Source organism: Momordica charantia, assembly GCF_013281855.1.
Source record: "Momordica charantia cultivar OHB3-1 chromosome 1 unlocalized genomic scaffold, Mcharantia_2.0 BLBB01000001.1, whole genome shotgun sequence".
In the NCBI taxonomy this organism is placed as follows: Eukaryota; Viridiplantae; Streptophyta; class Magnoliopsida; order Cucurbitales; family Cucurbitaceae; genus Momordica; species Momordica charantia.
In genome coordinates, this window is record NW_028275157.1 from 22,841,061 (window position 1) to 22,857,609 (window position 16,549).

Sequence of the window (16,549 nt, forward strand, 5' to 3'; positions counted from 1 at the left end):
CTTGTCATTTGTCAACCCCTATCCTCCTGAATAGTTACTGAGACCAGAAAAAATGAAAATATCTGACCAATGGCCAAGTTAAGAAGCATGACCTCAATCGTCAATAAATAATGCAATAACTAAGTACCTGACATCAACTCCACCAAGCACTCAAAGATCATTCCACTGAATACGAACTGATATGGCAGTTCATTTAGTAATTACAGATGTTGATGACTAAAACATGAGTTTGAAACATAGTGAAAGTATATTGCAGCATGTTAAAATCAAGAAAAACTAAATTTGAGAGCTTAATCAATACAGGAAATAACCCTGTGGTTCTCTCAATATCTCCAAGGAAACTGAAATGTCGAAGTATTCATCAAGCTTAGCTTACAGTATAATCACAATCATAGATGACTAAGCTCCTCGAGCATGCATACACTGTTCAGTGGTTTGTGGGGAGGGGTGAATAACCCTTAAGAGTTAAGATCTCCGGAAGAGGAATATGAGGCACAAAAATTAATAGCCAACATATACAGCAGCATTTACTATATAACAGTCATCATTTTTGTCTCCCATTTCTTCCACGTGCACACCGCTGGAGCATATTAAGCCACCATCAACGACCTCAACATTCAGAATCTTTCCACTGCAGTAAATCAAGCGAGGGAAAGATTCAATGATCTTTCGTATAGGATGGTTTGTAGGTGTTAGCCATCATCGATGAAAAATAATGTCTGTCCATCCAAACAATCTTTCTCGCTAACATGTTATTTCAAGATAACTGGTTCCACGAAGACTAAATCCAAAAGGCAGACCAACAGGAGAGTAAGCAATAGACTAGTTACTCATGAATGATGATAAAATATGAGTATGCGCACAGAAAAATAAGACCAAATAATTGTCAACCCGAAATTTAAAATAATGATAATAATATACAGACCCGCTGGTTCTACAAACTCCAGGAGTCCCACCAAATGAGGGAAAAGGGAAGCAGTAGGGTCACATTATGGAGGAGATCAAAGAAATCATGATTGTGATGGAAACCAAATAGTTGAAATAGATGGAAAGATAAAAGGTTAGAAGGACTAATCCCCAAGTAATTCGAGGTACTTGGATCACTCAAGTCAAAACCATGCTAAATTGCCACCCATTATCCTTTCCCCCTCACTCTATTTATAACAAATCTCTACTAACCAATTCCTCAATTAGTTACTAACAAACCTTACTATTCTATTAATAACCCTAATTACCCCAAAGGCATTCCTAATAGATTGGCAAAGTATTTTATGATGCAACAGAGGTTTGAGAAAAGAGTTCATTACTCAATGGAAAGACAGACTCCACTTTCTCAAAAATATATTGAAGATGTAATGGTTGGTTTCTGCAAAAATGAACCTAGTAAGCATACTTAGGATGCATCTAGTTCTCTAAAACTGAGGAACGTCACATGAGTGCCTACCTAGAATAAAAAAGAACCTAGTAAGAATCCTTATTTTGACCTATGAGAAGAATGTTTGGTCGAATTTTACCCTCTTTCTTTTACGTGAAGGACGTGAAAACTAAGGAGGTGCTGTTCCAATAGAAGATAAAGGATTATTTATACCATCTTGGCACACCGACAGAGAATCCTGACAACCTCAATCCTTCTACTTGGTTCAAATCTCTTCTCAAATAACCTTGAACCATCTTTCTGTTCTCTCTCTCGGTGTAATAGCATCAATGCTAATGTTGTAGCTGCAAACCTGATTTACCGTGCAAGGACCAAACATCTAGAGATAGATCTTCACTTTTATCAGAGGTAAGATCATTAACAAAGAACTGGAAGTAGGTATATACCATATTCTTAACAGATAGGAGAATATTAGCCTCAACCTCAAGCTGCCTACAAATTACTTTCTTCAGAGAATCTTGGAGTGATTGAAACACCCACAAGCTTAGGAGGGTCGCTAAAGCAAGCCACTAACCAACTCAGCATCTTAATCTAGCAGCCTTCTTCTACAGCTCAGCATCCTCACAGATCTTTGCTTTGGCTTCTGTTGCTCTTGGCTTACCTCATTTGCCTTTTTAACTTGTTACTTTTCCATCCCCTCTCATTCTCTGTTTGGTTATTTTGCTAAAATGGCTTTAACTAGTAGTTTAACTTAGTCCTCCTACTGTTTGGATTGTAAAGGCTCATTTATTTGTTTGCATCACTAACACTTATCTGCCTAACCTAAAGCTCAAGGTGTAGCGAATTACAAGAACAAGTGCTCTGCATTTTCCCCTAAAAATGAAGTCATCCAACTGAAATAGTTCAATACTTACTATGGGAAGACAGACTTGACTTTTTCAATATCCAAGGATTGTTGAAGTGTCTGTGGTACTCCAAGTTTGATCTGAAGTTTCATCTGATCAAATGTGACTCCAGGAATGGAACCTACACAACACCTTGTCATTAGTCCTAATTGAAAGATTAACATAATGAAACTAGGCAACGTCTTGCATCATAAACTTAACTAACAGAAGCCACAAGTAACTAAAAAACTAAGATTCTGAATTCAGAAATAAATTCAGAACAGTGCAAAGACATGATTATTCTTTCCGAGAAAATGATGATACTTTATATATCTAAATGAATGTAGTTTACAGGAGGTAGAGAGCACTGATTCAAACATTACCAACCAAAAATACGTAACAGAAAAGACCCTATTAACGGAAGACCCTACGGCGTAATTTAGGCTACCAAGAAGAAGGAGCCAAATTCATACCTCTACGGAATGCTGGAATCGAATTGGAAGATATGGCATCCCTGCAGGCCCGCATAGCAGCTGCCGTGACATCTTGGCTGTATGGCAAAAGATAATCCACTTATTAATCTCATTCTTTTCCCACTGTAAACAAGTTCGTAACTGTATTCCCGAAATCATCACGAGTTCATATATATCTAACAAACAGAAAACTTGTAAGAAGAAAGAAATATGAAAATTCACCCATGTTGATCGTATCCGACACCCATCTCGACGAACAAGAGCTTCATGGGCGAAGCTGTGCTGCCAACAGCTGCAGATCTTCCACCTTCCTCAACCTCCATGGACGACGCAGCAGTAGCTTTGATAAGGCGAGAAATTGGAGGCCGTGTGAGAGAGCAGAGAAAATGCGCAGATGATGATGATCGATTCTTATTGGAATGAAGGTAAGAACGAAACCTGAGTTCAATTGCCCAAGGAAATGGCACATTTACAACTATGGAGCCTGTCATCTGCGTTGCTAAATGCGTCAAAAAGCTACAGATCCATGTCCGGACTCGGGAGCGGCTTCCGAAGGTTGGAACAAATTTTATAAAATATATATCTCTTTTAGAAAAATTATATCAATTTTTTTAATGGTAGGTCTAAGTTCTAACAAAAACTATTGGATTTTGTAGAATTTCATAAAATTCTGAAGTTGTCATATTTTAATTTTAATTAAGATTTGTACTAAAAAATTAATTAAGGTTAAAAATTTAAAAGATATAAATAATTTTGTCCTTTTTTCTCTTTTCCAACAAACATTCAATAAAAAAATTAAATAATATGAATAATTTAAAATTATTTGTTAAATAATATGAATAATTTTTCATGTTGTCAGGAGTTCGAATTCAATCCTCACATAATCCTCACATATTGTACTAAAAAAATACACAAAATTAACTAAACATAAAAATAACAATAATATTTTCTTTTACTTTCATTAATAAACCCTTTTACCTTTTTTCGTCTCCATATATTTCCTAAAAGTGCATCTCAAGTCACCATAGTTAATCATTTAGCACATACGTTTCTACTTCTATTGGCCTCTTGAAAATAATGTCAAAACTAATATTTATTTTAAAATATTTGGCCACACGCTCAAAGAAACAAAGACTAGTTGACATAACTTTGTGTAAATCATGTCCTCACGTATTATTTAAGGTATTCACTACTCTACAAATTATTTTATGAATAGATAGAATAAAATTGGTCTAGTTAGAAATATATTCTTATAAAAATTCTTATTTTATGAATAGAACCTAGCTGAACGACTATTTTCTCACTCTTATACATTCAGCCAAAAGATCCTACCTTCGAATTTCCCACTTCTATATATTGTAATCGAAGAAAGAAAAACCTTCGAAATAATTTTCAAGCTCCACCACTCCATTATTTTCTCTCGATCCACCTTTTATAACTGTGGAGGAAAAGACATTAAAAACACCCCCTTCTCATTTAAGCCCAAGTTTTCAAAGTATAGATGACAATGTGCAAATATTTAAAGAGGAAAAGGATGAAGTTGAATGCATATATTAAAGAAGAAAATGGGTTCCCTTCCTTTCTTTTCAATATAATATGACCTCAGTTCATTATCTTTTAAATGAATAAATTGGAGTCCCATCCCATCCCACCCAAAACAGCTGCTGCCATTAATATTCACAAACATGGTTAACAATCGATCTTTACAACCACCAAAAAACAGAGCCCTCTGAAGCTGAGATTGCTGCAGATTAACAAGTTGTAGGCCTGCTACTGCACACGTACTTATGTTGCTGGTTTTGGCATTGAACGTGGCATGAACTTGCTTTATCTCTCAGCTCTTGAAATGCCCTCATCGTTTCCACATCAAATCCTCCGGCAAACTGCACATAAGAAGAAGTTGAAGAAAGAAATATTAACACATAATCATGGAGACTGAACAAAGTAGTTTTAGCAACAATTTCCAGTTTCAATATCACTTTTGCTAATAAGAGGGGTCCCCCCTTCTCCTCCTTTCATAAGAGCCCAAAAATCAAGTGGGCACAAAAGCCAGTTGTTGAGGAGCCCAAGATTACCTGATGCACACGGAAGGCAAATCTAACGCCTTGGACAATCAGCTCTTCTTCCTCAGGTCCACCACCGACTGTTTCAAGCTCCGCGGATACTCTCTTCATGTACTTCATTGCTAATTTCACAGAGACAAGCTTGATCTGTGGCACATTAATTGAAGCACGCAATTGACTCTGATCAGCAACATATCATTCAAGTAACTAATACACGTGAACGTATTAAAACAACTGCGAACTTGGCGCCCAGGGGACCATATTTTCAAGGCAAAACGACTTGTCCTTTTAACGTTTATTAATTTACTCTTTTAAAAACAATGCATTGCACGAGAGATAGGATTCTGGAGCTTCCAAGGGTTTATTTGAGTTAAGAAATGAATGAATATTAATTAACAAACAAATTTCAGCGTCCTCAATCTAAAGAAACTTTTAAAAAGAATCAAATTAGCATACCAGCAAACAAGGAGGAGAATCTGATTCTCTTGTTAACCCATAATTAAAAAACAACAATAAAGCAGACAAGAAGATGTAGTTTAGAAATCTGGGAATTCCCATGTGCGCGTGCAGGCAAGGGGCAGGGGAAAAAAAAGCAAAATCAAAACATCCTTCTTGTCATCTTGTTAACCATTCTCCATATTTATATTTACATTGTTCTGTAGACTGTGTCAGAGTTATTTCCCTGTCTCTCCAGAAAGGATCCATTAAAAGGGACCACTCGGAGAGACACACCCGAATGGAACAACTTAATAATTTTAATAATCAGAGCATTTCACAAGTCAAAGAAATCATTATTAATCAGCAGTCATCTCTTCTTGGATACCTTCCACCTTCCCCCACCAGCAGACCTAAGCTAGAATTAAACTAATTTGTTTAATCGAACAGAGATGGAAATTACCTGACTCATAATTCCACTATCAAGCATCCATTCCACTGGAATTTGAAAAGCTTTGTATCTCTTAGTTGCAGATTCACGCATTCTCGAGAGATTGTATACGCCATGCTCCAATCTGTTGCACCCAGAACAGAAATTAAGAAATGAAACTAAAAGCAAGGAAAAAAGATAATCAACTAGAAGCAACCAAAGGAAAATTTTTGAATACTTTTCAAGCAGAGCTTGCATCTTCTTGAGAACGGAACCACAGGGCTGGCGGGCATCACCACGAAACGATGACGCTTCGGACTCCAGCTTCTTTAGATCGCAATAGCCAAAGGCGGCCTCACGCAGAGCGTCGGCCTTTTGCTCCGGCCACTGAAAGTGTTTAAGGACGGCTCTTTCGTCCACCAGATATGAGAGCTCATCGTCCAACCATTTGACAAATGGCACAACGTCCTCGATGTCAGTAAATGAAGCATTTTCAACTTCTTTAATCAGAAACTTTATGAAATCCCCTTGAGTCTCTACATCCGTCTTTATCTGCCAGTAACATGAGAGATTAATCATAAGCATCACAACCAAATCAAAATTCCAAAAGAGCAATAATTAAAGTGACTTTCTTTTAGCTGTTGGGATTGATAATAAAGCAAAATCCATCATCAAGAGGTTGATATCCTTCGAAATCAATCTTTATTTGGCTTCAAAGAAAATTTATTCTCTATGATTACTTTTCCGATTTGTTTATGCTTATGTTTTGAAAAAAGAAAGAGGGAAGGGTAAATTGAATTCCTTCACCTCCAATTCCAAAAAGCCATGAATTCGAGTTGAAATGACAAAATTGCCCAAGCCTTGAGGAAAAAGGGGAAACGCGAAAAGACAGTTTGAATCAAGAGGGCAATCCTATTAAAGGAAGCAATATTCCGATTTTTGACAATAAAATCCAAAGAAATTCAATAGGCGCACCTAATAAAAACAGGACAATTGAGGACCAGTCAATTCGTCACTGACAAAAAGCTCAACCTAGTGGCATAATTGTAAATTAAAATACTGAAAATAATAAGGGACCGAAAATACGTGACCGGTGACTTACAGCGAGTAGGTGAGTGGACCGGTTCTCGATCTCCCCTATCATGTCACGAGCATTGGCGGTCGACGGCGGGTCGGAAATTCCGGAGCCGGGATCTCGCCGGGAGTCCCTCCGCATTAACGAATGATAGAACTCAACAACCTCCGGTACTCGCCGCACCTTCGCTGGCATCGGCCTCTTACCCTTGGGAGGCGGCGGAGGGGGAGGCGGAACGGACTTCGAAGGCGGCGGTGGAGGCCGCGGCATTGGCTTCGTAGGGACAGGGGGTGGGGCTGGGATCGCATTCTCTATGTCACCAGAAGAGCCAGTCGATGAGGAGGAGGAAGAAGAGGCAGTAGAAGAGGAAGACGAGGAAGGTTTGGGAGGAGGTTTGGGAACCCTAGGTATTCGTGATTTTAGGTTAGAGAGAGTGGACTCGGCGAGTTCTTCAGAGTTACACCGCGAGTGTCTCGGTCTCTCGATTTCAGCTTCAACTTCTTCTTTCTTTGCCTCTGGATATTCAACCTTATGATTGTCGTGGTTAACAACAGCATCCGAACATTTGGTCGCTCTTTTCAAGTTCCTGATTAGGTTAGACTTTCCCGAGACCTCCATTAATCCCTGGAACCTCTGGGACGCCGAAAGCTCGTCGTTCTGCAAAATAAGCTCCATCCTGCTTCGATCCAACGCCATTTTCTTCAGCTCCGCGATTTCCCCTTCCATTGCCTTTATTCTTTCCTGACTCTCCCCCCTCTGTTCCTCAAAACTAAGTTTAACTTCCTCCACCTCAACTCTCAATCTCTCATTCTCCGCCTCCAAGAATAATATCCGCTTGGATGCTCTTTCAATCTCAGCGTCCTTCGTAGCGATTTCGTTCTCAAGCAGAGGAACAATGGCGACAGACTCCTTCAAAAGCTTGTGCTCCAATAGGTCAGTCTTTAATCGCGCCTCTCTGTCACGCAACTCCTCGACCGTACGGAGAAGCTCCGTCACGTCAGGCGGTCGAGGCTGGACCTGAGCAGAGGAGCGAGGAAAATAGACACCAAATGAGCGGGAGAAGACCGTTTTCTGAGAAACCTTACCGGAGCTCGGAGAAGGCTGCGCCTGCGTGGATGGCTTCGGTGAGCTGTCAAGCTTTCTGCTCGCGGGGGACTTCTGCAGCCCCATTGCAACCTTCACCTTCCCAGCTACCATGCCTAGGCTCTGTGTGCTTCCTTCCCTGTTGTCTCTCTTTGTGCTTGGGTAAGGTAGGTCGGGACTGAGGTTTTTACAGTCCTCCAATTTTCAATCTACTTGGACTGTGAACGAAACGTCCTTGTCTTCGTCTCATCAGAGAGAGAGAGAGAGACTTGGAGTTTGTGAAAATAAAAATATTAAAATGACTGAAAAAGAAAAAGTAAGAACGTTTGCGGGGGAAGTGAAAGAGAATGGACTTGAGGGCGTCGATCACGAGGAACGGTCTTATTTTCTTGGATTGGATCTAATTTGAAAGTAAGGAAAATATAAGAAAATAAGGAAATCAAATAAGCGAATCGCGTCGAGTAAGTATAACCAAGATACTCGCTTTGTGGCCGGGACAAGTATGCGCGTGATGGAAATAGCAAGGAATCAAGCTGTGAAGAGAGGACGTGGCCGTTGTTGGAGTTGAAGGCGCGTGGGATTTGTGGGTCGGGCAGCTGCCAGTGTAATAAAAAACTCACACAGTAGAAAACCCTTCCAACGGTCAGCTCAATAATTTTTCAACGAATTTCTCTCTATATTTTCGCGATTTCTCGCCACCCTTAACTATTTCTGTTTGAAAAGTTTTTATATAAAAATAATCCTGCCGCTTCTCCTTCAGTCCTTCTCTCTCCCCGGACGCCAACCATGGAGTTGTTCCATTTACTGTCTTAAATTTATGTAACATTTTATTTTTTTTGTTTACATTTATTTTCTTACATTTACATCATCTAACCTTTTTTTTCTTCCTGGTTGAATCATCAACCTTTGAAATTATGATATGTGTATCATCCATTCAACTATACTCAAATTACATTTTATTTATCAAATACATAGATTTGAGAATTGACAGTTTAAGATTTATGTCCATTATAATACCAAAAATTAACCCTGAAAATCATATTAAGTTCATTATTATAAGATATAAAGAATAAAACAAATGTATCAAAAAAAAAAGAATAAAACAGAGTAAATGGATATGTAATATTTATACTTTCTCAAATTTTTTTGACTTATTTTTTAAACTCCAATTTCTACAAAGTTATATTTTTAATACAATTAAAGTGCATGCTACCTAAATTTAGGTGTCTCAGCTGATAACATATGTTAAAAATTGGACACTAAAATAGCGAAGAGACTATGGTTTAATATAGAGCTAGAAAAACGGAAAAAAAATAAAGAAGGCATTGATTGCAATATAGATATTGGTGGAATGGAAAATGTAAAAAAAGGGAAAATTTTGGAAGCGAGAATCTCCATTAATAAAAGTTAGCATAAAAATGTTGTAGTGGAGGATGGCGTATGGTGAAGGCAGAGGAAGTGGTTTCAAATTTATAATGTACTCTCCAACGTAATAAAAGCTTATTAAATGAATGGGAACGACAAAATAAAGGTAACCAAAACCCACGTCATTTTGTTCCATTTCATATAATCTTTTCTTTGATATATTTTTTTTTCAATAGTTCTGGTAGCTTGCCTTGTTACTAAGATTTTAATCATTCCCTTCAGAAGAAAAATCATTCCCAATTAAAACCTCCCTTATTATTATTAATTAAGCTACGTGAGATCCATTTTATTTTCCTCATTTTTTTATAACTTTCTTTTTAATTCTTAACCTAACTATTTTACTCTTCAAATATTGTACAAATAATAGGTAGAAAATAGTTTATAGGATTCATCTCAAAATTAATTAGTAACGATCGAGAAGAGTAGTTCATGTCTAATCTTATCGATATAGGATCCTTAAAATACCTACGTACATCTACCACATATATATCAACCAAATTAAGGTGGCTAAAAAATTCAAAATGACTCAAAATCCAAAACCCAATAAATAAACTCATATATCTCAAAGGGGAATTAGGGTGTTTCTCCTAAAACCCAAATATGACAGCAAGCAAAAGCAACCACCTCATTGAGGCGGTGGGAAATATATCGGGCAAGCACACATGTGATTTCAAAAGTTAAAAAGAAGGGGGCAAATGGGCATTGTTTTCCAGAGATTATATGGCTGATCCATCATTTTCACCCAATATATTATTCAATGCATTGACACTGACCATTAACTAACTTACTTCACACACCACCTTCCTCACTTTTCGTTTTCACCCATTCCATTATTTGCCCAAATTTTAACAACACAGACCAATAAAAAAAAAAATTAAATAAGCTGCGGCTCTGAGGCAGCAGCCCCTCTGATGCTTCAAAATGGCTAAAAAGGCAGAGCCCTTTTCGACCCTCCGCCCTGGATCGCAACCCACACAAATATATAAAGTTACCACTGATTTTTTTTTTTTTTTTAATTTTTATGCTTCCTAATAAAGAAAAAAGAGTACATTGATTTTATTATTATTTGGGATTGGGTTGCAGTGGTTTCCTTTCATTTTTGTTCTACTTTTTTTGCTGTAAATAAACAGGGATCTGTGAACTTGGAAGTAAAGTATTACTATGTTTGAAATTTGCATATTGAGAAGGAACTTGAAATAGCACTCACGGATCTCACACCATACTAATTGTAGAATTTCTTTGAAATGTTGTCTTGTTAACGTACTGTTCAAGAAAAACGCCTTTGCCTTTCTAACATTTTCGTTTTCTTACCTCTATCTACCATTATTTATTAGGAGGATTAATTATTCTAATTAGTTAGAGTGCTTATATTGTACAGTTTATTCTTTATGTACATAGGTTGTATATATAAGGGCTTGAGTAAATCAATAAAAGTTAAGCCGACTTATTTACTCTCAGTTTCAATATGGTATCAGTTTTTTTCTGAGAGTTCCACCTTCTGCTTCCTTTCACCATGACTGACGAAACTCCCATCTTGCCCTCAGGAATTCCCTCCGAACAGGTTCATGCTGGAGTTTCTTCTTCTTCAACTACTCATGGTGTTGCGACTACCTCAATTCTTGAGAATTACTCCAATCCGTATTATCTTCATCACTCGGATAATACTAGTCTTGTCCTCGTTTCTGATCTGCTGAACGAGAACAATTATACTTCATGGAGTCGTTCCATGATTATCGCACTCACCGTGAAGAACAAAATCGGGTTTGTTGATGGATCGATTTCTCGTCCATCTGGTGCTCAAATTAATTCGTGGAAGATCTGCAATAATGTGGTCATTGCTTGGCTTCTAAATTCTCTGTCTAAAGAGATTTCGGCGAGCGTTTTGTTTTCCGATTCTGCTAGGGATATCTGGCTTGATCTTCAAGAACGCTACCAACGCAAAAATCGACCTCGTATTTTTCAATTGCGCCGTGAATTATCCAACCTCTCTCAAGATCAGTTGTCTCTGAGCGCCTATTACACGAAAACAATTTAAAATAGAGTACTTTGATCTAAAAAAAAACGTCTGTTACTTTTTAAATTTGACTGATTTCAAAAACCTTCTTCAAAACCGTGAAAAATAAACTATAAAATATAAGCATAAAATTTTCAAAACCCAAAAATTAAAAGCGAAAACCAAAATTTTCTTTAGAAAACAATGTAACTTAAAAGTAAAAAATGGAATGAATGTATATGCATTTAGTGAAGGGGGTGTGGTGTGTGTAGTGTAGTGTAGAGAATTGAGTATAAAAGTTAGGAGGTGAAGAAATAAATAAGAAGAGGAAAATTAATGTGAGAAGGGAGCGGTATCATGTGAGAAAAGCTAGCATGAAAACGAATGCCATAAACATACAATTAATATACACCTCTCAATTATATTCTCGTCTCTCTCTATCTCCAAAAAAAAAAAAAAAAAAAAACTCAAGTGTCTAAATGTAATATAATATAATATTTATGTACATACACATTTGTCCCGACTTCGGGAGAGAGGGAAGTGGTCCTTCTTTTGGTTCAAGTGTTAGTGTTACGTGCACTAGCATGGTTGCACAATGCCAACGAAGCTAAAGCAACATGCCAAATCTTCCAAAACCTTCCTAATCCTCCCCATCCTCCTTCACATTTGTCTCTATCTCTTGATTAGGGTTAGGGTTAGGGTTACACATTGGCGGGGTCGGGCCCATCCGATACCAACGTGCTCACATGTATTGTTCCCCTCTTCGAACAATTAATACATGAAAAATATTTAGTTGTTGATCGATAAACCTTCTATTTTATGTACTGTTACGTATCACCGTTAATTTTTTTTACAAATAAGAAAGAGGAAGAATTTTTTTTTTCATGTAAAGATAGGTACTTGCCAACCTACATCGTTACATCTCGAAGTATTTTATTTAATACATATCATAATTGTCAATTTAAACATAGCTCAAATTGATAAAACAACTGCTCAACCCCACATTTATTATGAAAAAGAAAAAGAATACATGCCAAAACTCCCCACGCCAAAACTAGTACTAGATAAAATTAATGTCCTTGAAACAATGTATCAAATTTCATTTATGAATATTTTGAATGTATTTCTACAAAACAATTTTGTTTGTTTGTCAAATAAGGTAATGGAGAGATGGATTGCCAAAATAAGACAGCAACATGAATTGAAGGCTTCTTCTTTTCCCTCAGTTATCTTTTGTGCATGCCCGGAGATCAGAATCAAATGAGGCTGTGTTCATTCTGTTTCTCAAAAGGCTCTTGAGTTAGATGCTCCATTTTTGCAGCTTTCTAATTTTCCTCAGGCTCTTCAGTTGTTTCTTTAATGAAGTGTTTGTTTCAGAAAAAAATAACTAATAGTAAATAATTATACAAAATCATTATATGAATTAAATTAACATAGAATAATTGAATGTTTTTTAAAATTTTCTGACTATGTGGCATAAAAAATTAAGTTAATGGACCAAATTTGTAATCTAACCTAAATTTATTTGCAGATTTGCAAGGGGAGATTTCATGAAATATTTTAAAGAATATACTTAATCATTTGTTTTAAAAATATCCATACAAATAAATTAAGAGAAAATAACACTTAAAACAAGTCTAGAAAAACATTTACCTAACATGTTTTTAGGTTCAATTATGGAGTATGCTATGAGTGTGCATGCATGCTAGTACAATACGTATATTATTCCTTCCTACACCCTCGGATTCTTGTCATTTTAACTCTGGTTCATTTTGGTCAATATATGTTTAAAACATTTAGTTTGATCAATTTATTTTTAACTTTAGTTCATTTTAGTTCGTGTATATTTTCCAAATGTCTATTTTGGTCAATATAATGTTTAAAAGTGAACAATTGATCCCTATTTGCAAAAGTTTAACATAAATTTCATAACAAATAGGAACCTTTTAATATAAAATTATGGCTACATTTCAATAAATTTAGCGAGTATCATTGTTAAATTATAATAGAAATAAATGAGATAAAAATGAACCAAAAATAATTATTTATTGAAAATACAATGACTAAAATGAACATTTTGAAAGTACAATAATTAAAATAAACAAAAATTGATAGTAAAAAATAAAAAATGAAATGTCCATAGACCAAAATTATATATATATATATACATATATATACATATATTGACAAAAACCAAATTCATATTTAAACCTACATAGTAATTTATTACACCATTGGGTTATTTTCTGGGTGGGGTTTTTTCCCAAATATTTTGATCATGTACAGGTTCCCATCACTCGTCAACCAGTTTAATTAAGATCGATTAGTAACTTTTCTTTTTGGATATTAAAACACATCAAATTAATATAAACAAAATTGAAAGCATGTTAATTTTAAATCATAGTAGGAAACTTGTACATCACAAATAAGAATAATGAATAATAATTTTGTTTTTAACGAAGATTAAAGCTTTACCAAATTAATACCACAAAAGACACTGCTACCAGACAGACAGATTGCGATCGAGACATTAAAAAAGGCTATGGCCTAAGCTATGTTGTTTACTCATGCCCTGCCACGTTGTCTTGTTTTCATCGCCTTGATCTTTATTCACCTAAACTAAAAGCTTTAATTTAAATTTAATTAACTTAGAGGGTTGGATAAATTTGAGCTTAATTTAACTGATTAAGACACCCATATTTAATTAAAAAATCGTGAATTTGAATCTCCACTTTTATAAGTTGTTATATATATATGTGTGTAAAAGTTAGAGCATTTGAAAAGGAAAAAAAGTTTACTTATTCAGAGAAGTTGAAGACTTAAAAATTGTTTCCTCTAAAAAAAGAAGCTATGAAATTATGTATAGTGAATTTGAACATACAATTATCTTTTACTTTTACTGGTTACTAAAAATGATTCTTTTAAATAATTTTGTAACTACCGATAGACTAGACGAGAGAGACTTTATATGAATAGAGTCTAGATATATTAATAGAAAATGTGGGGTATGTCCAAAATAAATAAATAAGAGAGATAGAGAAATGTTTGGGAAGATGTTCGTAGTGCATGATCGGACCTTTAACCTTAAGCAAGGTAGTAGTATCTTATTCGTTGAACTATGTTTGAATTTGACAAATAAGTATATATTACAAAGATATATTATAAAATCTAATTATATCAGATCAGAAAAGTGCATTTACATTTTCAAATACTTTTTAATTTATAGCCAAAATATAAATAATTTAGGTAAGAAATGCTTTTAAATAATTTAAAACCACTATATCTTATTACAAAATAACCTTGCTTAAGAAAAACAAAAGTAATACGAAAATAAAACAAAGATAATTTTGAATTGAAATATATAATGCCAAAAAGAGTGTCTTGAAGTTGAAGGCATCTGGCCAACGCTTTTCACTAAATGCCATTGCCAAAGCCATCAATGCTTCCTCCCATCTCATTTCCCAATAAAACCTTTTTCCATTTCTCTTTTCCTTTCTTCGTCCATTTCTTCTTTAAATTTTGAATTTTGAATCTTTTTTCCCTTTCTACGGGAAATTGGGATTTTTTACCCCTTTCAATAACCACTTTGGACTTTTGACCCCCTTTTGATTTTTACCTATTTATGACCCCTCCACCTCAGATTTCTGACCCCTCCACTTATTTTGCTTTGTAAAATTACCAAGTTATCCTCAATTTAAAAAAAGAAATCAAACCCAGCCCTCCCCTCCTTTCCTTCCCTGTCTCGGTCCTTCCCCTCCCTCATTCACTATCTCGTTGTCCATCCCAGTTTTCATCCTGGTCTCTCCCTCACAACCAGAAAGTTCATCTCCGTCGTTTCTTCTTCGTCTCCCTCACTTCGTTTCTATCAGAGCTTTCCCCCTTCCCTAATTGAGGTAATTTTTCTTTCGAACTCGCGATCTTATTGTGAATGATTTTCTACCTTTTTTTTCTTCGTTCTTTGCGTGGGTGTGAATGATTTCAACATTCGGCTCTATCTGAAGTAGCCAAGGTTATTATGAAGTTTGATTTATTGTTGCTTCCATTGTTTTGTTTTAATTTTTGACTTTCAGGGTTCCATCTCGGCTTTAAGCCCGGTGGATTTAGGACCGGGATGAAACCATGAAAGTCCATTCCAGAAGGATGGACTTTCTGGATTCCATCTCGGGCCTCATCCCGGTTCGAAATAGACCGGGATGAAGACCGAGATGGTATCCAGAAAGACCATCCTTCTGGAATCCATCTTGGGACTCATCCCGGTTCGAAATGGACCGGGACGAGGCATAACATATACATACATGGAGAAGAACGAAAAAAAGAAGGATAGCGAATGAGATCGAGAGCGAGACATCGAGAGCGAGATATCGAGAGCGAGACAACGAGAGTGAGACATCGAGAGCGAAGCATCGAGAGCGAGACAGCGAGATCGAGTCAGTGAGAACGAGTCAAGGAGAGCGATACAGCGAGATCGAGACAACGAGAGCGAGACAATCCCTATCCCGGTCTACCCCAGTTTATCCTCATCTCGGTCCCGGTCCCGGTCGTATCTGGACATGAAGGACCGGGCTTGAGTTTACCTTCTATCTCGGTCTCAAACCCGGTTCTAAATTTCATCCCGGTACCAATCCCGGTCCAAGATAAATTCTAGACTTCATTTCTGTTTTCCGTAAAATAACGTTTTTTTCTAGAAAAATGATAAAATTTCGTATCATTACAAGTTTGAAGAAGTACAATATTCTAAAATGATGAAATGGACATACCTATATTGTGAAAACAATGGATTCGAGATAACGGATTATGTGGGGATCGATTGATTGGATAATGTGGGCCAACAATCACGTAGAGAAAATCTTGAGTATTGGAAAAAAAACGTGACTTGCGTGTGTGTGGTAATTTGGAGTTGAAAAAACAAAATGAGAATTGTTAAGTTGGTGGTTGGTGGGTTGGTTGGAAATTTATTATATCATAAATGCATTTATTATGAAATGAGGGCAATTTCGTCAATTTACATGATAAAATAAGGGGAGGAGTTAGAAATCTGAGGTGAAGGGGTCATGTAAAAAACAAAAGGGAGTCAAAAATCCAGAGTGGTTATTGAAAGGGATCAAAAATCCCAATTTCCCCTTTCTACGGCCAATTTTAATATGTGTGTATATACAATATAATAATATATTATATATATTGCTTTATCATTTTCATTCTTCTTCAATGATATGATATTGTACTTTTTCCTTTAACAATATTACACTAATATTAGAAAGAGCATTTGAATCTAGACACTATAAAAAGAGATACTAGATGCTTGACTAGTTGAAT

At 36.1% G+C, this 16,549-nt stretch overlaps 3 protein-coding genes across 5 annotated transcripts; 1 reads left to right on the top strand and 2 right to left on the bottom strand.

Moving 5' to 3' along the window:
* Window positions 1–138: 138 nt before the first annotated feature.
* LOC111012382 (50S ribosomal protein L34) lies at window positions 139–3,314 on the bottom strand. 3 transcript variants are annotated; one of them, XM_022286522.2, is made up of 5 exons: window positions 3,171–3,314; window positions 2,955–3,072; window positions 2,733–2,809; window positions 2,290–2,401; window positions 139–631 (listed from the first exon to the last, which is right to left on the bottom strand). In XM_022286522.2, the coding sequence occupies exons 1-5, from the start codon at window positions 3,199–3,201 to the stop codon at window positions 502–504; spliced, it is 468 nt and encodes a 155-aa protein (XP_022142214.1). In that variant the 5' UTR covers window positions 3,202–3,314; the 3' UTR covers window positions 139–501. The 3 variants fall into 3 exon arrangements, with proteins under 3 accessions (XP_022142214.1, XP_022142213.1, XP_087983869.1); XM_022286521.2 differs by having other exon boundaries at window positions 2,955–3,300; XM_088127743.1 differs by lacking the exon at window positions 139–631 and adding an exon at window positions 730–781 and having other exon boundaries at window positions 2,955–3,303.
* Window positions 3,315–4,250: 936 nt separating this feature from the next.
* On the bottom strand, window positions 4,251–8,129 carry LOC111012469 (protein INCREASED PETAL GROWTH ANISOTROPY 1). Its single transcript, XM_022286636.2, has 5 exons — window positions 6,763–8,129; window positions 5,899–6,212; window positions 5,694–5,805; window positions 4,808–4,942; window positions 4,251–4,615 (listed from the first exon to the last, which is right to left on the bottom strand). The coding sequence occupies exons 1-5, from the start codon at window positions 7,930–7,932 to the stop codon at window positions 4,484–4,486; spliced, it is 1,863 nt and encodes a 620-aa protein (XP_022142328.2). The 5' UTR covers window positions 7,933–8,129; the 3' UTR covers window positions 4,251–4,483.
* A 2,627-nt stretch (window positions 8,130–10,756) lies between these two features.
* LOC111012468 (uncharacterized) lies at window positions 10,757–11,278 on the top strand. Its single transcript, XM_022286635.1, has one exon. The coding sequence runs from the start codon at window positions 10,757–10,759 to the stop codon at window positions 11,276–11,278; it is 522 nt and encodes a 173-aa protein (XP_022142327.1).
* Window positions 11,279–16,549: the final 5,271 nt, after the last annotated feature.